This window comes from Platichthys flesus, chromosome 2 (assembly GCF_949316205.1).
Source record: "Platichthys flesus chromosome 2, fPlaFle2.1, whole genome shotgun sequence".
Taxonomy (NCBI): Eukaryota; Metazoa; Chordata; class Actinopteri; order Pleuronectiformes; family Pleuronectidae; genus Platichthys; species Platichthys flesus.
Genome location: NC_084946.1, coordinates 14,870,899 through 14,891,442, shown reverse-complemented (window position 1 = coordinate 14,891,442; position 20,544 = coordinate 14,870,899). Strand labels below are relative to the sequence as shown.

The 20,544-nt window shown below is 40.3% G+C and overlaps 3 protein-coding genes and 1 long non-coding RNA gene across 5 annotated transcripts; 2 read left to right on the top strand and 2 right to left on the bottom strand.

The window, feature by feature from the left end:
- The first annotated feature begins 388 nt into the window (after nt 1-388).
- Nucleotides 389-10,065, top strand: os9 (OS9 endoplasmic reticulum lectin). 2 transcript variants are annotated; one of them, XM_062400320.1, is made up of 15 exons: nt 389-586; nt 977-1,159; nt 2,459-2,522; nt 2,609-2,685; nt 2,939-3,037; nt 3,236-3,437; nt 4,356-4,511; nt 4,653-4,768; nt 5,100-5,160; nt 5,601-5,680; nt 5,793-5,996; nt 6,086-6,287; nt 6,662-6,829; nt 7,353-7,462; nt 8,412-10,065. In XM_062400320.1, the coding sequence occupies exons 1-15, from the start codon at nt 437-439 to the stop codon at nt 8,547-8,549; spliced, it is 2,010 nt and encodes a 669-aa protein (XP_062256304.1). In that variant the 5' UTR covers nt 389-436; the 3' UTR covers nt 8,550-10,065. The 2 variants fall into 2 exon arrangements, with proteins under 2 accessions (XP_062256304.1, XP_062256303.1); XM_062400319.1 differs by having other exon boundaries at nt 5,598-5,680.
- Nucleotides 5,993-10,977, bottom strand: LOC133965810 (uncharacterized). The gene is made up of 2 exons (XR_009923896.1): nt 10,840-10,977; nt 5,993-6,394 (listed from the first exon to the last, which is right to left on the bottom strand). It is a non-coding gene; the product is annotated as an uncharacterized LOC133965810 (long non-coding RNA).
- A 204-nt stretch (nt 10,978-11,181) lies between these two features.
- Nucleotides 11,182-16,585, top strand: c1galt1lb (core 1 synthase, glycoprotein-N-acetylgalactosamine 3-beta-galactosyltransferase 1, like b). The gene is made up of 4 exons (XM_062400344.1): nt 11,182-11,323; nt 11,444-11,707; nt 12,747-13,411; nt 13,693-16,585. Exons 2-4 carry the CDS (start codon nt 11,488-11,490, stop codon nt 14,002-14,004), a joined length of 1,197 nt encoding a protein of 398 aa, XP_062256328.1. The 5' UTR covers nt 11,182-11,323; nt 11,444-11,487; the 3' UTR covers nt 14,005-16,585.
- Nucleotides 16,586-16,603: 18 nt separating this feature from the next.
- On the bottom strand, nt 16,604-18,444 carry tac3b (tachykinin precursor 3b). The gene is made up of 6 exons (XM_062400355.1): nt 18,331-18,444; nt 18,139-18,244; nt 18,023-18,052; nt 17,818-17,862; nt 16,842-16,914; nt 16,604-16,752 (listed from the first exon to the last, which is right to left on the bottom strand). Exons 1-5 carry the CDS (start codon nt 18,442-18,444, stop codon nt 16,865-16,867), a joined length of 345 nt encoding a protein of 114 aa, XP_062256339.1. The 3' UTR covers nt 16,604-16,752; nt 16,842-16,864.
- Nucleotides 18,445-20,544: the final 2,100 nt, after the last annotated feature.

Genomic DNA, 20,544 nt, shown 5'->3' with positions numbered 1-20,544 from the left:
CATTCTGTTCTATTGATAAATAAATTAAACGTGTGCAGTGTGGCTGTTTTATATATTTAAAAACAGAGGGATGTTGTTAACAAACTAGAAAATGACCACGCGTTATTATTTGGTCATATTAACCACTGACCCCCCTCATCCATCAGGCCAATGCAAGCTCGGTAACTGTTCACTACGGGTGAGTTTGTTTTGTGGCTACACAAAGCTGGAAAGCTTTAATATTCCCTGTTGTAGACGAGGGCACCGCCCATCTTCTGTGTGCCGGTGTTAAAAACCATCACACCCCCCTGAACAGCAACATTACTGACTAAAGAGTTAACCAATGGCAGGGAGGCGCTTGTCGCGTGGACCAATCAGCTGCCACCATGTCAGGCGTCCTGTGTGTTGTTGCTGTCAGACTCGCAGTGGGGGGAGTGAGAGGACAGAGTCGCTCATCATGGCCGCCTCCTCAGTGCGCTGGCTCAAGACACTGTACGTTTTCCTGTTGGTATGTCCCCTGTGTGTCCCCGCCTTCTTGAACCTGGAGGAACTGAACGAGATGAAGTATGGGATCCAAATCCTGACCGACCCCGTCATCCTGGGGCAGGTGAGCAAGCGGGGGGAGGGTTTTTTTAACGGCTAGCCTGCTAGCTAGAAAGTAGGCTAACGTCAGCCAGCGTTAAATAGCTTCCTCCTGAAGAGTAACCTGCTTCCCAGCTGAGGCTCATAATAAAGAACTGAAACTGCATGTTGCTCATTTAATGCTGGGGTTACAGCTGAAGTCACCGACACAGGAGCGTTGACAGCTGCCACAACACAACTAAGTTTGACTCATTCCCACCTACCTCCTGTTTCATCACATAAACAATAACGAACCCAAACCATAATAGCAAACCCAGTGAGTTAATACACTGGCAATTACTTGAGTATCTTTCTGCTAACGTGTGGCATTGTCACTTCAAGATTTTCCGTCTTTCATGGCTGTGTTTTCCTTCAGACCAACACAGCGGAGGTTATGATGGTGTCCAGTAAGTACAAGCAGCTGTACGAGTGTCGACTCCCAGCCCAAGCCGTCAGGTTTCATCAGGATCCTGCTTCCGAGGCGGACTCACAGGGGTACACCGGACCAGACATCCCAGACCTGCTCACTCCAATGCACAGTGCCCCCTGTATAGTGAAGGTTGGTCCTCGTCTGCTTATCTGAGAGGTCCACGGGTCCACTGCCGTAGCTCTTTAGACTTATCACACTCTAGGGTTCAGTGTGTAAGATTTATGTGAAGGGGATCTATTGGCAGACATTTTATATAAAATGATCCTAATGATGTTTTCACCAGTATGTTTCATTTAAATTGTACGAATTGTTGTTTTCTTTACCCTCGAATAGGCCCTTTATATCAAAATACTTCATATTTACATTGGGAGCAAGTCCTCTCTACAGAGGCTGCAATATTTTTTTTTATAGTAGCACAAACTACACCTTTTGAGTTTTTATGACAACTGAAGGCTGCCACAGGTTCTCTTTCACCAACATGTATTCAAGTGACTGCACCAAAAGCATAGTATGAAAGTACTGGGATCTAATCCCTTAAGCCACGTTTTATATTTATTGTGATTTAAAGATCACTGTGGTTTGAAAGATAGTTTGTGTGCATTAGTTCACTACAGCTTTCCAACGGTAGATAGTGTGCACATCGATCCAGGTTGTGTACAAGGGCAGGACAGAGACAACATACAAAAGCATAAACAGTAGAAACAATCTAAATATATATCTGAATACAAGAGACAAAGTTTGAGCAGCGTCTTGTGTGGCCATCTGAGTGTAGAGACATTCCTGTAACTCAAGACATTTAGTAACTTCACTGTGCTGGTCACAGAACAGATGTGAAAGCAGAAATGATTACTTAGAATGTCCCACACACAGATCATGATCTTTTCCAAAGAAAGACTGTAAATGACTCCTTTTCAGCTAAACAACAAAGTGCAGCTGATGTAAACTGAAGTTATGCGAGTAATTGGGGGAGGTTACTTGGCTGTGGTTTGTTACTTAACCCACTTCCTAATGACATACTTATGTCTGATAACCTCATACCATTTAAAAAAACAAGAACAACGAGAATACCAAAAGACTATATTTTGGTTTGAGTGTCGACTTTAACTCAGCAAAAGCAAAGAGAAAAACGCAACATCCAGTGGTTTCTACACTGTTTACAGCACTGGGAGCCTACTGTGGTTGTTTTTAATCTTTTAACTGAACTGGTCATGAGACAAGATGCCTTAAGATCAACTCTGCTGAATAATTTCCTGAGGGAAACTTTAGTGTCATCATAACAGGCACATAACCCAGTCTGCACTAGTTTCTGCTGTAACACTCACACAGACATCAGCACAAATAAATATCTGTTTATTTTTGACAATGTTATGTGACATGTAAAAGTGAATTTCATTATATAGAAATGTTCGCTTTCTGTGTTTCCTGCAGACGAAGGACTGGTGGACATACGAGTTCTGTCATGGTCAGCACATCAGACAGTACCACCTGGAAGGTACCACTGTGTTTCTAACTTTGTGTTTGAGTGTATTATTTTGACACAGGAGCTGTCTCTGACAGATGTTGTTCTTCTCTCCTCAGACACAGAAATCAAAGGGGATGTACTGTTTCTCGGTTATTATGAGTCTGAATTTGATTGGAACAATGAAACAGCAAAGGTAAAGTTGCCTCAGTTATGTGGTTGCATTTTCTTTAACTTCAGCTTCCTGGCATACATTAAAAATGAAATCGCATGATTGTAGAATATGAGTTGAACCTCAGTTGTATGTGGCAGTGTCTAATTGATGATCTAATTCAGTATAACCCTTATAACATTATAGTCTTTTCAAAATAATGTATGAACCTGGTCAGGACGAGCTTATTTGTGACTTCTGAAGTTACTCAGGTCACTAACATGTCTTTTTCCCCCAGGCCTCCAAACAGCACAGGCTAAAGCGCTACCACAGTCAGACCTATGTAAACGGCTCCAAGTGTGACCTGAATGGAACTCCCAGAGAGACTGAAGTCCGGGTGAGTTGTTTAAATTAACAAGACATTTATAATGCATGCTGACTGTGTAGTTTTGTCTGTTTTCAATGTATTGTTTCATTTTTTTATTTCTGTTTCAGTACTATGAACAGATATAAAGTCAAAGTGAAGTTAGTTTGCATTTTGAACCAAATGATGTATTCTAGACAGACTTGGATAACTTTACTTCATTACTTCCAGTTTGTATGTGAAGAAGGCTCGGGGGACTACGTTGCCCGAGTGGATGAGCCTCAGTCATGCCGCTATGTGCTGACAATTCACACCAGTCGCACCTGCCAGCATCCTTTCCTGCGGCCACCATCCACTGCCAAGCCTCAGGGTATCGTGTGCCAGCCAGCACTAAGTGCACAACAGTACATGGATTACGTCAAGGCCCAAGTCTGTGAGTTAAAACAATAAATAATAATTTGACACAGCATTTGGAAACTGTTAGAACTTATCACTTTGATGTTATTTCCTGTTGAGGTGGGTCGCTGGAGTTGAACAGGATGTGGAAAAAAGTATTTAAATATGTAAACAATTGTGACAACAACTAGGGGGAATAAAGCGGTCCAGCATGATTAACATTTCAGATTTTCATTGTGCTTAGTGTGAGATGTTCTGATATCAGCATTGGAAATGCCTCCAATACTTCTCGGGCCTTGGAGATTACACAAATTTATGTACCACCCCTTAAAAGTATATTAGTTTCACCCAGACAAGACAGCAGTTTTCTTTTCCCGGATATTGTGTCTTCTTTACCTCTCCAAATTACCAGTTGCCCTGCACTGCCACTGGAAAGTACTGTTTTTAGAGCAGTGAAGAAGAAGTGTATTGTCAGCCAGAATTGGCTAAAATGTCAGCAATTTCGCAATATTTCATGCTGACATGTCAAATAGTGAGTCAAGTAAAATGGTGACTTGTAGTTTATGCAATACTTCAGTTTCGAGGAGCACTAGCAATCTAATGAAGAATTTGAAAAGGGTTTTACCTGAACCAAGACATTCCTACAGTGATAGCATCATCAGCTGTTAAAATATGCTGTATAATTTTTTTTTTTTTTTTTTTTTTTTTAATACAGTGGTATCAGATTGGTACTTGGTATTGGCAGAAACCTGAAGTCAAGGTATCTGAATTCTTGTCAGGAAGACAAAAATGAGATCAGAACATCTCTATATGTGGTGTATAAAATACACATGTATGATCTGAAATACAGTGATATATTTCACTGTGTGATTTTAAACCATAACAAGTATACGTGTGGGTTTTCTTCTCTCTTTCATTCTTACTTTCCCTCTTCCTCCCTCCATCCTGTTTCTAGCGGACACAAAGCGCAAAGTAGAGCAGATCTCAGAGGAGCTGAGGAGTCTTGATGAGATGTTGGCTGCTAATGAAGGGGCAGATGGGGCCGTGGAAGTAACCGCTGAAGATTCATTAACTGTATCCAGTGATGATTCAGAGCCCTCAGATGGAAAAGGTGATTATGTTGACAGTTATTGGGAAAATTACTACAATTGTAGCAATTTGTCAGTGCACCAAATGAATATATTCACTGAGTTGTTCCTAATCTCTATCTTGTCAGGTGTACAGATTTAACAAAGCCTTTATTTTGAAATAGACTCTGCTGATGTATCTGAGGACGTCGGGTCAGAGGAGGCAGAGGACTCTGAATTCTGGGAGGGAGTGACAAAATCAGAAGGTTCAGAAACAACTGCTTCTCAACAGGAGAGTCAGGTACGGAAACAATAACAACAAAATGTCCATTAATTATAATCTAAAGTCCATAATATCTGATATATGATAATTATATAAAGTGTTTTAAATTTCAGTGTTGTAATCTTACAACTGAATGTGCTGAATGTTATGGTTATTTTTTATCTATACCCTCTAAGACTAATCTTAGAACTAAGCACACATACATTTGCAAGTATATTCTTTTTTTTGTTGTCTTAAGTGAATGGTTGAACCAAGGAACCTCTCTGGTCAGAACCTACATAACCACTAGAGGGTGCTGGTCAAAAATTCTCAGGTGAAAATATGAACCTGCTTATCCTTTTTTCCACAGACTGCAGATGATGACTATAACTCACTTACAGACAATGAAGTTATTGATGACGTTGATGAAGGTAATGCAATTTAACCACTTTTGCTTTCTCTAACGTGCACACACACACGTTTGAACATATTCTTAGTGATTACACTCATTGGCATAATGCATTCCCTAGCCCCTTACCCAAACCCTAACAATCAAAACTAAATGCCTAACCCTAACCTTTACTTAAACCCTAACCTAAGCCTAACCCACTTTCCCAAAATGTCTTCACGCTGTAGGTTGTAGACTCAAAATGGTCCCCACAAAGATATCTGTACGAGTACACACACCCACATACAAATACAGGATGAGGTTTTGCCACAATTGATTTGAATATCTTTTGGTTGCTGCTTAGAATAGATTACAGCATCTTACGTCTGCACTTCAAATAGTTTATGGAGATTAGTTATGCAATAACTTACGTGTGCTGTTGCTTGGTGTTGGACTGTCTTTGAAATAAATCTCCTTTAGTAGAAAAGTTCAACTTTAAAATCATCACTGACCCGGCAGACCTGATGAAGTTTGTCCAGCACCTCAAAGAGAGTAACAGGAAGGTAAGTACTTGACAAGATACCCATGTTACTTTTTTTTAACATCTCTTGGAGTACATTTATTTTTCTATGCAGTGTTGAATATTGCAGTTCAATGCGTTTTTTGCTTTTTTAGAAAGATCAAAACCAAGCCAGAAGTCGAGGAGAAAAACCAGCTTTAGACAGGGTGACGGAGAAGCTCGGCCAGGAAGAGAAAGATGAAGACGAACGCCTGCTGCAGGATTTCGAGGATAAGATAGCTGACCTCTCTGTGCCGTCCGATAAGATTGAAGAAATAAAGGAGGAAATGCAGAAGGAGTTTGACAACATCATAAATGAGGTTTCTGACCACATAAAACATTTAATTTGGACACAATATTAAGCAGATCTTAAACATAATGCAATTCTTTGCTTTTCCCTGTCTTGTAGGCCCAGCAGGAATTGGAGACTGAGGGTCTGAAAGGAGAGTTTGATCGCACACAAGCAACGCAAACACTAGAGACGACATTAGACAAGCTCCTTGACCATTTGGAGGAGAAAGACATCCAGGACCAAGAGCAACAAATAGCAGGAGTTCAAAGTACCAGTGATCCGACCAGGGGCAGCCCTAGCCTGGCTCCAAAACAGCCAGGTAACCCTGCTGTCTTTCCCTTTGTGGTTTCTTTGTCCACCTCCATCCTCTTCATATCTGATCGATAAGTACAGTAGATGTTTGTCGAGGCATCCTCACTCATGGTCCTAGTTTGATGCAAATGCAAACAAAAATTGCTGTGGTTAGTTAGTGGCCTTTCCGCTGCTGCCTTTGTTGTGTCTGTGTGTGATTTTCTGTAATTTCATCAGAAAAGAAATAAGTGAAATCACTCACAACAACAAATGTAATGCTTACAAGAAAGTGTTTCCGATTCCACAGTCTTGGCTTTTACCTCGTCCCTCCTGTGGTCCTGCTTGTTGGGTTTTTGGGTGAACTGTGTTGTTTGTCCCTCTTTTGTCTCGTCACCCCCCCAGACCAAGCGGCTGACGACCATGTTAAGATCAAAATTACTAAGTATAAGACGGGCAGCAGCCCTGATGGGGAGGTCAAAGTTCAGGAGATGGGCGAAGGAGACCCCCAGTGGCAGCACATAAAGGACGTGGTTAAAGAGCAGCTAGAGAAAGCAGGACTGAAGGCCGAAGGTATGAATGGGGAGTGCCCGAAACACTCAGCGGCCTTTTCTCATTTTCATCAGCTATCTTGAACTCACTGCTCTGTAATTATATTCTCATCTTTGTCAAAAAACACACAACTCTCATGTTTTCCAAGGTTCAGCCATTCAACAGATAAAAATATCATGCTAGTAACATAAAGGGTTTCATATATTTTTCATGCTGCAAGAAAATAAACACATGCATTTACTGAAGACCAAAATTAGTAGCAGGACATTTGAACAGGAAGCCCTTACATTAGTTATTTTTTCTTTGAGGGAATTGCAAGATTAAAGGTCATCGTAACAGAAAGCCGACGCTTATATCAAAGTCAAACAGAAATGAAAACTGTCTCCTCCATGTGTATTCTTTTTTTTCATCATATGTTATGTCTTTATCATTATTCATTGTAATTTTTTTGTTTTAACATTTGGCACACACTTATTTAGAGCAATATTTGGAAATATTTAATTCACAAGCTTCTTTTCCACCTGTTTTTCATGTCTGTCTTTAGGTAAAATTGAAGTGAAGATCTTGACACGAAAGAATGCAGAGGAGGCAGGTGATCAGTGGTTGACGGAAGAAGATACAAAGTCCTTCAGGGAGCTCCTCATAAACCTCTTGGTAATTTGAGTTTCGATAAAGGCGTTTTCTTGGCTACAGGAGGATCTTTGTGGGCTTGCATTATGCAACATGATACTGTTGGCTGTGGGCTGTAGTATTTGCTCAGTAAACTTGAATAACTTCAGGCTTTATTACAGTGCATACAGTGCCTACCTACCTATCTCAGCTCTGTAAATACTGTATGTCTAATTTTCAAAAATCCTCCATCTGCCCGTTTATTGGGATCCGCACTGGAAGTTAATGGGTTCTTCCCTGAACTATTTCCAAACCCTCCACCAAATTTGGTGCAAATTGATTCTGAACTTTTTGTGAAATCCTGGACCAACCAACAGACATGGGTAACACAATTCTTGATGTAGGGAACAGATTTTGCCCATATGAGACTCAACATGAGTTATTGTGTATTTGTTTAAATGCAAATCTATATGATGAGTAGGTGAAGTCAGAAAACATTTCCAGTATTCTGAAAGATGAAAGTTAAAAATAAGGGGGTAAGGTTACACTCAAGTCTCTATTGGCATTCACAGTTTTTGTGTAGGACCCTCACGAGTTGGTGGCTTCCACTGACACAAATGTTAGTCTTTGATAAGCTCAATGTTGTCAGACACAACTGACTTTACAAATTTAGAAATTACAGAACTTATTTTAATACTGAGAATTTAGTTTATAATGTTTTCCATACATTGATTTACTTTTACCGCAACATCAGCATTGACCGTGATTTATGTTCGCTTCTTGATATCATAAATTCATTTGCCTGCTATCTCAGAGTTTCTATTGAATAAGTGTTTTAGAATAGCATTAATAGCTATTGGAAGCAAATCAACTATTTAAATTCATGCTTTTTAATGTAAAATTGAATAATGGATAATATTTGTAAGTGGCAGTCCTAAAGTAGATCAGTCAAGGTTGTGGTTGATATCTGGTATCCAATCTCTTTATTCCCCAGACTGGCGGCACAGAAGAGGTTTACAAGGAGCAAAAGAGGCAGCAGGAGTTAGAAAACAACTATAGGTTTGTTTGGGGAGAGTCCCAGGAGGAGTCCCAATCATCAAGCACCTCTGACTCAGACGATGTGGACATCTGAGCTCGTTCAGGACATTATGTGGACCTTCTGTGAATGTGAACTCCTGTTAAGACCAGGGGGAAGAAAGGACTCTGAAGTGCAGCAGCAAATTTTAAAACAGAGCTGACATGATCAAATCAATGCTATGAAATTTAGCAGATAATCAACTCACCTGTTTGCACATTCAGAAAATCTCTCTGTGTTTTGAAAGAGACAATATGAGTCTTTAGTAGGAACCATTTATATGTTGCACAATGAAACAGCAACGTGTCAGTTGTCCCTGTGCAGCCAAATGCAGTTCTGCATTTTCCCCTTTTCGATGGGATTCAGTTTTGATAGATGGCTCGAAAAAAGCCTTGTGAAATACAACATGTACCTTTTTAGAGATATGTCAGTGAGTTCTACTGAATATTTGAAGTTCTAGTTTCTGTCTGACCTGATACAGCTGATGGAGGTTGGTGGTGTATGCCTCATCAAACTGGATGAGTCATTTCACGGGTGGATTATTCGTGAAAAAAGGGACAAACACTAAAGGGTTCATTTTTCAGTTCCTGCTTGTCTTTGAAACTTTCTGACACACTGTGTTTGGTGGTAATGTTATCAACAAACGGAACTGTAGATTAAATACGTGTTTGTAAATATGCTGTCGCACTTTATATTTTTTAGAAACACCAAATTTAAGCATTGTTTGATTAATGTTTGGTTTTCCCTCGGGGTGTTGTGTGTGATTAAAGGGATTCAAATGAAAAACTCTTAAAAAGGGTGTCAGGAAGATTAATCTTTTTTGAGAGTACCTTGTTATTCTTTTGACAAATACTTGCCTTTATTTTATTCACTTATATTTAATTTGCAAAGAAAATTGAAGAAAGCTAGACTGTCAATCACATTCAGTCTACAGAAATAATGAATCCATGCAGAGCTTTTCTAAGGATCCATCAGAGGTTGGCTTCAAAGGGCTGAATTTGTACAGTTTGAGAATAATTATGGCTACATTGAAACGAAACCTGTACGTAGTTATTGCGTGAATGTGGCTTTGAAATGATTTGTTGTATATCATCAAAAATGAAGAGGCACTTGAGTGTCCAAAGTAAATATGTAAAAGTTTGTTAGGTCGCAATCTCCTAAATTAATTTCAATGTAGGACTGAGTCATATACAAACAGTTTCAGGCACATGACTGAGGCATTTGTTCCTAATGTCTTCATTAGTGTCAAGATGTTGCATGAGTAAGCAGAACAACATATTTATTCACTTGAATTCATCAGACAAAACTTAACATTGTTCCAAAGTTTAGTGGCAACTATGATCTGGTGGAGACTAGCGAGTTATCCAGCAAACATCTTATTTTCTTAACAATGATATCTAGAGGCTGAAAAGAAGATTTATTGACATGTTCTCGAATAGGGCTGTTTTACTATATTTTTAAAATACCATGATTTTCTTCATTATCTGATTAAAGTCCATTTGAACTGCCTTCTAAATACTTTGGGCAATCTTTGTTTTTTATTAAATAAAGAATACCACTGGGGTCCTCTGTACATCCTCCAGCTATATGTCTTTATGTGTTAACGTTGATATTATTTGTTTTGTCACCTGTGAGAACTGAACCCTTCTCTCAGGCCTGTAAAGGCAAAGTCCGTTGTGTTATTTACTCACAGAGATAGCAACTGGGTGTGGATGTGTTTATAGCTAAACCGGTTGAAAGAGTGACAGCTACAATTGTGATGTTAAGTGGGGTTATGGTAAGGGTTTAAGGTTATTGTGTTTGCTTTACCTGCCACTTTAAGAGTTGGTATAACGATTTCAGTTATTCTGGCTCCACAAATAATAACTATCCCTTTAAAGGGGACTGGTTATTATCCCTCCGCTGTAGCTCTGTATATTTAAACACTGTACAGGGACACAAAGAGTAATAACAACTATAATGATAATACACGTTATTTATATAGCACTTACAAAAAATAGTGTTAGACAAGTCGACATTTTGCACTGGGTGTGTGTGCAGATGCAAATAACAATATGTGGATCTGGTGAATTCAAATGCGGTTTTTCATAGGGGGATGGTTTACACCTGTGTGAGTGACACCACAAGTTGTCATCGCACCCGCACAGGTCGTCTGCCGGGTGTCTGGGCAAAATAATGAAAACGTACAAATCGGCCTATACCGTGGCAGCGGCTCTGCGGGTGTGCACCGTGTACACGTGTCCGTTCTGCGCTTTTACTTTGAAACGAGTGAGCGGAAGCAGCGGTGCCTCCGGTCCTGCGCTCAGGCAGGAGAAGTTGTGTGAGGTGTGTGTAGCGGCGGAGTTACCTCCTGTTGTCGTGTCAGGTTTCACGTTGTTCTCCTCAAACTAGATGACTTGTCGCGGTCAACTTCATGTGCGTCCATTCCAGCAGGTCGGGAAACTTTGTGACGCTTCCGCTAGCTCCGCTGTCACGACAGGAAAGCTCCCCGCACTGAAGTTAACGTTAGCTGCGTCGGTGAGATAATGGACTCCCATGTTAGCTAACGCCCGCTGCCCAACACTGTGCCAAGGGGCCACTAATGCCCGACGTCATGATTTAGTTTCTTCCCTCCTGGTTGCTGTTTAGGGGCTGTCGGGGCTAAAGCTCGCCCGCTGTTTACCACGGTGACTGTTAGCAACAGGCTAGCTGAGCTAAGTTTCCGTTTAGATGGAGAAAGAAACCGCTGCGTCCAGAAGGAACGGACTCCGCGTTTCCCTGTGAAAGTGGACGTTTCTCTGCATAATGGAGTAGCGGGTAGTGGACCTGCTATGGTGTATGCGCTGCCATTGGTGAGCAAAACCACACCTTATAAACACAGGGGAGTGACAGATACTCGGCTGGCTCACCTTCGCAATGCCGCGTAACGTCTGAGAGTTTCCTTTTTCTTTCTCCTTCTCTCTCGAACCCAGCACCTGCCGAGTTGATCAGCTGACAGAGAGACACCTGATCCAGCATGCCGGTCGTCGGATCCAGATTCTTCTTCATCGCGGGGTTTGTGGTCGGGACCTTCACTCTGTACGTGTTCCTACGGCAGGTGTCGTTCGAGACGGGGCTGTCCGCGCCGCAGGCCGCCAACTCGGTCAGGGACTATCAGCTTGGGCTGGCTGAAGAGCGCAAGATCTGGAAGAAGCAGGGGTCTGCTCTGTTCAACCTGAAGCACCCTCATCAGAAAGGTACTGCTTATAATTACGTCCTGATTCCAAAAGATGTTCCTGAAAGGCTTGATGGCCAAAAACAGAAATGAAAGAATAAATATGAGACACATTTTTGATTCCGAGTGGAGGTTGTGGTTTTGCCAGGCCGGAAAACAAGTCTCACCACCTGTATAAGCATTATGTTGCTATATATTTAAACTTTTAGTTATATTGCTATTGATTCAAATAAAATTGCAATGAAATTGATGTTATTCTATTGCCCGTCCTGGCTGGAATCCTGAATCCAGAGAAAAATTCAGTAGTATAATAAGACAACAGAGACCAGGTACTTACTTTTATTCAGCATTAAGTCAACAACTTTCCTTCCTGTTCACCTCTAACTCGTCACTGTACTTTTTTTATTCCCTCACTTCCTCGAAGCTGACAAAAGAAGGAAAGTCAATAACAATGACAAGCTACAAACAATGACTTTGCTCTTTAAAAGGAGATGCTGCTCCTTCACTGTCCCCTGCTGGACTTTGCCTTATTCTAGGGAATTGTTTTTTGCTCCCAGCGAGATTTTGTGAACAATATAAGCTTTAGATCGTCAGTCTATGATTTGCAGAGATATCTTGGAAAGTATAAAAATACCCAGCCAAGTAATACTCCCAGCAAGTGTGGTGAGAGTACTCTTTCTAAGGAGGCATGCCAAGTGTATTAACCTCAGTCTGAGGCAACCCAAACAAGTTCTCTGATTAACCATATATCATAAACATCTCTTCCCCAAGCTTGTGACAGATGCAATCGGAGGCTGAAAGTAAGTATGCTGATGTACCTGCTGTGAATCACTGCTTCTCCTTTTATATCATGACTAGATCTGTTTTTGAACTGTTGGTCTGATAAAACAAGAATAATAAGACTTAACATAGTTATAAGGACATTCTGGCGGAAGAGAAACCGCCCAACCCTCATGTGCACTTGCGATGGGATTTCCATTAAATGTTATGACCACTGCACTCCAGTGTTTGGATGCACTAGCGTTGTTAAGGTGATGTTTATGTTTTTCTCCATTTACCAGGTGAGGATGGCCATATTGCTGATGAGCTGTACAAAAAGGTGCGCATTCTTTGCTGGGTGATGACTGCACCGAAGAACTTGGAGAAAAAGACTCGACATGTGAAGACCACGTGGAGTCGTCACTGCAATGTGGTGGTCTTCATGAGTTCCGTGGATGACCCCGACTTCCCCACTGTGGGATTGGGTACAGAGGAAGGTCGGGATCAGCTGTATTGGAAAACAATCCGGGCCTTCCATTACGTCTATGAGCATCACAGCCACGAGGCAGATTGGTTCCTCAAGGCAGATGATGACACCTACGTTATTGTAGACAACTTGCGTTGGGTTCTTGCGAACCACACGCCGGACGAGCCAATTTACTTTGGCCGACGGTTCAAGCCCTATGCCAAGCAGGGCTACATGAGTGGCGGAGCAGGTTATGTCTTGAGCAGAGAGGCTCTACGGAGATTCGTAGAAGGTTTTAAAAGCAAACAGTGCACTCACACTTCCTCTGTAGAGGACCTGGCAATGGGACAGTGCTTGGAAAAAGTCGGGGTGCTGGCAGGAGACTCCAGAGACACTGAGCAGAGGGAGACATTTCACCCCTTTGTTCCGGAGCAGCACCTCACCGCGAAATTCCATAAGAGTTTCTGGTATTGGAGCTACAACTTCTACCCAATCATAGAGGCAAGTGAAGGAACTTAAGCCTTTGTCAGTATTTGAATAGGCTGTTGTGTAAGGATGACAATCCCCTTTGTCACTTAATTAGTTGTGAAACTGGTTCGACAGGACTGGCATGTACAGGTGGATCCATCGTTGCTTGTAGTGAATAATCTTTCTTTAGGCGTACCCTGGAGAAACTTATTTCTACAGGCAGACTGATTACATCAACACTCATGAAATTAGATTTTTGTACATGGAAAATGGGACATGTCGCATAACCACAAACTGTTTTTGTTTTTTTTCAGGGTCCATTCTGCTGCTCAGACTTGTCTGTGTCTTTCCACTATGTTGATGGATCACAAATGTATTTATTGGAGTACTACACCTATCACCTGCGTGCCTTCGGCTATACACACCGTTACCAGCCCCCCAGCCCAAAGCGCTACAGAATCGAGCATTCAGGTTTGGCTGCAGAAGAACAAAAGGAGCCGGCTCCTCAGGTGAAAGGCAAAGGAGAAAGCGGTGATCTGCCCAAGATGGACATGAAACAGGACGCAGATCATCATCCTGCAGCTGGTAAAGATTCTCCCATTGCACCAGAGGTGAAACAACAGTAGGACTCTATGGTTGTTTGAAGGGATCAGTGTCATTAGGAAGACACAGAATTGTTTGTTTTTAAATCTTTGCTTATTCATTGATTCTGATAATTTTGGGACATATTTCTACAAAAGTAGAACGGTCCACTTTGATCGGAAGTGTCTGGAGCTGAAGGACTGCTACTAACTTCAACTTGCGACTGCATTTTAGGCTCAAAGTGGCTCTTATTTTTCCAGATTTGTAAGATGGTTTTTACAATTTTAAAGTTGAGAGCACTTTTCTGTAGGCTTTGATCATTTAAAATCAAACCATAATTATTTCTCACAGCTACGTTTTGTCGTCCACCAAAACCCGATCAAACACTCTTTAGTGTTGAAGTTGTTTGACTTCATTTCTTTCATAGTGAATTATGTGCCTGCTAATGGCAATAAATGATGTGTCTTGAACTTAATCAAGTGAAGAGGTGAGGTTTGCTGCTACTCAATACATTTTCTGATTATTGAACAAGACAACAAAAATATAATGTTAGATTAATATCTGTGCACTCATCAATTGGTATCATAGATGATATTGGATTTGTTCTTAGAACCAGCTTTCTGACGCCAAATTTGATTCAGGCTTTACTCAAAAGTATTTTTTTCCCCATAGATAATGAAAATTTGTCTTATCAGATTTATTTAGCTGAATGGTCGGACCACAGTCAGCTAGGATTCTGCAGCACTGTTGAAATATCACACTTATCCTCAGAATAATCCAGGAATAAAAAAACACCAATACAAGAACATGAGCTAAATTTCATTAGCAAGGTTTTTGGAGTCCTCTCTTTCTCTTAATGGCTAACATAGAGATGCATTAATGTGACCACAATGCTTTAAATGATAAGTCCTGATGACTGGATTTGAACATTCGAGCCAAAGATTTTCCTCTGGGATGAGACCAGACTGAGGAAGCACAGACACGCTGTCGCTGTTATCTGTGAACACTTCTTGTTCAAGTTAATGTTGGTGCTTCCCTATTGTGTATAACTGGTGTTTTATATGTTCAGTCATCACAACCTTTTATTTGATCTGGGATCTAACGAGCACCTTCAGCTGGAGAACAGGACGTCAGTGGGCGGTAGTCAACCAAAGAAAATCTTCCTGGAGTTGTTACTTCTCTTCAACCAATCATTTAGTCTTGAGTGAAAAAAAAACCTGCATGTTATCTCTATATTGATTAAATTGGCCACAGTGTACCCCACCGGCAATAATCAGACTAATTATATTTTTGTTGGATGATGTTGCATGTTGAAAAGTCGAGTGGGAGACTGCAGCTTTCGCTATCAGTCAACAGCTTCCTTTCCTTCTTACCCATCCATGGCACATGGCTTTCTATTTGTTTTTGCCGAAACTGTCTCTGGATCAACACTTCACACTTCCCTTTATCTTCTCCTGGTGGACTCTTTAGCGTGTGCCTTGTACAGTATATTGAGATTGTTTGAGTCAACAGTTGAACACATGACTTTGCACTGTGACATGACCACAATGAGAGTGACAACTTTCAGATGGAGCTTATTGAATCCTTCCAATGTATAGAGCATTGCCTTTGCCAGTGGATGACTTGTTGTTCATGAGGTGAATAAGCAGGATTGATTTCTTTTCTACAAATGTACTTTCAGTAATGTGTATTTTCTAAATGCTGGGTGGGTTGGGACAGAGCCTTTTCTTTTTCTACTCAGTACATTGTATTTATTAAAAAATAATTCTTCCCAGTTTTTTTACTACATTGTTGCCAAACAAAGAGTATGTTTTGGCGGGAGATTCATTAATTACCAAATACAGAAGAAAATAAAATGAAACTAAAAAATGGCCTCAGGAATCAGGCAGGATTAAGTTTTATGTAAAAATGAATTTGAGTGTTTTGGGGGCTGTTTGGTATGTTTCCTTTTTAACCACTTAAACCTTTTAATTTCCTTTTGAGTTCACACATGTATGAGGCAACTAAAGCCTAATCTCATTTCCAAAAGCCTTTTTCTGTGTTCCTAATTGGTTTCCATCAGTACATGACCACAGAGCAAGTAGGAAAAGTTTAAACAAATCAACACCTTGTTTTTAAATTATTAACCATTTGGTATGGGTTTTTGGTGTCCTATATTTATAGTATAAATATTCCTAAATTTCATTAATCACTTATAACAAATTATTTTCAGGTTAACCATAAACTTTATTTTAAATAACTACAAATGAGTTTGAAAATATTTTTGTACATAAAATACATCGTAAACACATTTTTAAATGGCAATACAGATATGTCCACAAAAGGCTCATATGCGCAATATTTCCATCCACCCAATATATCGGTCGGGTTCCAAAAATTATGTTCACCCTTGTTTCCAAGTGTAATAAAAAGTTTTGGACTGATTTTGACAGTTTTTTTGCATCACCAACACTTGCCCTAGCAACCCGTTGATAACTGCCTAAATGTATGTTTATATTGACGTCTGAACAGACACAGTGTTTGCTTCTTGACCTTACTTTGTGTTAGTGGTTGAGCACACGTGGGCAGGGTTCGTTTCTGTGAATGGTTCTTAAATCACTATAAATAAATGCATATTTTATTGTACATCCTGTCTTGTTTTACATTTTTTAGTGTAGGTGGTTAACATGATTTTTTGTTGCCTCTGGTTATATAACATAATACTCTTATTATACAGTAGCTGTTGTCCGCGGTGTGAGAGACTGAAGTTGAAATGGTGGAGCTGCGACATCTTCATTCTGGGGAGATGCAACCTGAGTAGAAAGAACAAAAGTGGTCAAAAGATGTAGCAGCAACTATTTATCTTTAATTTCAGGAAGGATGCAGCGTTTAGTTTTCTCACCTCTCCCTCTCAGGATTGAAGAATCAGCCTCTGCCCCTCTGTAAAGACTTCTTTGTACACACACATTCCTGTCCTGTCGTTTACAAGGCAAATAATGTGTTCAAACTTACATCCACTCGCACTACACAGTCAACTTCTGCCTTTAACAAATAGTACAGCAGACGTCATCTACAAAAGCCTGTCATCCTACGGGGGCGCTGCTCCTGCCGTTAGTCTGTTAACTAAGTAAGCATACTTTACCGCAGATCCACATTAACACCAATTTGGGATTTGGACACTAAAGAACATCCAGCAGAGACAATTGGGGGCTTTTACCAGTCGGCCTGCATCTTTACACACTCTGAGTTGCAGCACTTGAATTTGACAGATTTATGTATCAGCTGATATTAGTTTGTCAAAGCTTTACCTGTAATGTAGTTTATGTTGGCCCATAGGCAATAAATTACAGTACAAAAGGCCTTGTATGAAATGGGTGAAGATCTAAATACACTTCTTCCGCAGCTACCTCCACGTTCTGTAGATTAAAGGCTACGCCAAGCGACCGCATTGTGGACGGCCACTTTTAAGAAAGTCAATAAAAACCTGGTCTTAGTAAAAGTAAATGAATAGCCAGCGTGTGTCCACATGGTGACTTAGTAAAACCCAGAGTCCGGGAGCCCCACTGAGTACATATCCTGGTAATAACAGCCTTTAAGAGACAGGAAGTGCTACACTTATCATTTACACATTTTTTCTCTCTATCTTTAAATGCCAAGAGATTATAAAATGTTTTTGGCTCATAAATATGTGACGGCAACTTAAAGGGGCCGTCACAGGCCTCAAGCAGGTTATAAGGTTTGTATGGAGTTTTTATTATTTCTGTTACTTATGCTTTTTTCTTATATCTAATATGTATTCATTTAAAATCCAACACAACACAGTGAAATAGTGTAAAATGTTTGTATGGCCTGCTGTCAGTGTTGCTGAAGTCACTCACTTGCCCTCCGCCACAGCAGATCAGCCAGGATGTCATCAATTTGTCCTGCGTGAGAAGACCACAACTTTCATTTTTATACCTTCCATCTATCCATCCTTATCTATTCTGTCCATCCATCCACCCCGGATGTGTTTTTGAGAGTGTGCAGTGAGTGATCGATCAATCGGGTACTGGTTAAACACTGAATTAAACCTGAGGTTCTTACTTTTTCTTGACATTGGGGCATTTCTGTTTCCTGTGAAAAGAGTTGCATGTTAGAGGAAGATAAATCCAGTCATGGTGAAAGTGTTGTGGATGTTTTTGAGTTTACAAATAACTCACTGGTTGTTTGAGCAGTACTTCTCCTTCCCATCAGACTCACAAAGCTGTCGTAATCGATGTCATCAAACCTCCTTATGTCCACATCCTGACAGCACTCTGTGTTAGCCTGAAAGACAAGGGGCCAGCTGTGAGGTCAGGTCTGGAGATGGGGGTGTTGTCTGCGTTACTGTAGGCTTGTTGGTCATACAGTACCTCTGACAGGGATCTATAGTTCTCTTCTTTACACCAAGACCTCACAGGAAGGAAGAGGAGGACTAGCAAAGCGACCAGTGAAGCAAAAGTGCAGCAGATTGGAGTTCTCTCCATCACTCTGAAATAGGAAGTAGTGGAAAAATGTTGAAGCAAAAGAGGTGCTGATAAAAACCAGTCTGAGAGTTTGTTTCTATAGATGGGAATGATGGCAGAACACAGTGGATTGGATCGCCTGTGTAATTAGATTTTTAAGCTGCAATCGGAATCGCATAACACTGTAACAGGTCTGCAGCCGTGCTCACGCTCTCTGGTGACAGGTTTGATAACTTTGAATGTCAGAGCTAAGGGAGTGCCTCTTATCCTTCTTCTAACCAACATGTGAAGTAGCATCTGGATTACACAGTTGAACACAAAGAAATCCTTTAAGAAATAGTTTGTCTGCCCCATGTATATCAATTCAGTTTTCAGTTTAAAAACAGAAGCATCGGTATAATGTAATGCATTTGTGGTGTAACAGCACCACAAATGACACCATTCAAACAAACATATATATATTTATAAAGCTATAGCACAGTTTCTGCAATGACTGAACAACCTAACTGAAGAAAGGGCTTTTTATTTGACTCTTGAATTGGACTGAATTCGTTTTAGCACGGTGACCTGTTAAACTGACAGCTGTATCCAAATGCAAATGGTTTTCAGATTTGGTGGAATATAAATAAATTTATGAAGTAAATGTGAATTGACAATCATTGATTGATTAAGGCATAACCGATAACATAAACTCACATTACCAGATCATTTCTCAATAGTGACCAAGAGTAAGAAATGATACATTAGGAATTATACAGATGTATATTAGATATATTAATTATTAATAATGCATGTATTCTCTATCAAGTGTTGTCCATCAGTTTCTCTGATTCTTTGATCTGTAATTCATTAAATTTAACATGTATAAACAAGAAACTTGAGTTTAAATGAAGCCATCATCCACGGACGTTTTCTGTGGAAATCAACAACTGCTTAACTAAAAGTTATTTAGTTTCTGACATCACCAGAGACACTGTAATCTGAAGCAATATGTAATATAGATATAGATAGAAATAGATATATAGTCTATGTGTGTATAAACATGTGTTTTTTACATATATATATATGTGTTTGTGTATATAGATGGCTTTGTAGAGAAGCCCCCCGCCAATTGTTATTCATTCAGGAACTAAATATGTAATTACTACTTGTCATAAAGAAATTAAAAGTAATTCCACATTATAAGGTTAAAATAACTCTTACCTGTTAATGGCCATTAGGAATCTGGATCGATCCAACCGGTTGACTCTGTGATAAAGCTGCTTTGTCCTCAGAATGCAAGTCTCTGCTCAGCCGCCTCTCGTCTCAATTATTATAGTTCTTCAGCTCATTTGTAATCCAATTAGAGCACCACCCACCACCCAAAGCCTGAGCACTCACACACATACACACACACAAACACAGACACACACGTTTGTACTCAGTGAGGACACTGATTCGCTTAACCATCAAAACCAGATGCCCTAACCCAAACCCTAACCTGAACCTAATTATTAAAGTCTTCAAACAGCAACAGCTCATTTAAAGTGGGTCAGAAAGTGAGGACCGGCCAATATGTCCTCACTTTTCAGGTTGTAGGTGCAAAATGGTCCTCACAAAGTACACACATGGACACACACCGTTGCTTATTAGGATCCAAAATAAGGAACTGAAGTGTCTCTCTACCTTCATTATCTTGAAAGTTGATTTCAACAACTTTGCAATATGCTCCAACATGTTCAGGATGAAAAGAAGTGAACAGATTAAGAGACCATATGTCGGCTGTAGTCAGTAGAGAGATGACATTGATATAAGTGGGCAGCTCAAAATGATGAAAACAAGTGTTTCAACAACAGCACAAACTGCAGCCTCCAGAATAACCACAAACATGTAATCAGTATCTTATCTTCCTTAAAAAATAAGTTGTGTTGACTGGTTGGGTTTGTCGACACAATCTTTACTCTGGTGCCACTTCATTGCTCAGCGATCCTTGTGTGTTTGTGTAAATTACATTCTACTTGTGTAGGCTTGATTACTGCCCAGACCCAGACAATTACGCTGTAGGAAACACTGTACATGATCAAATCATGGTGTGCGTCTACATCTGAGCTGCCTTGGGAGACACACATAATCTTATATTCT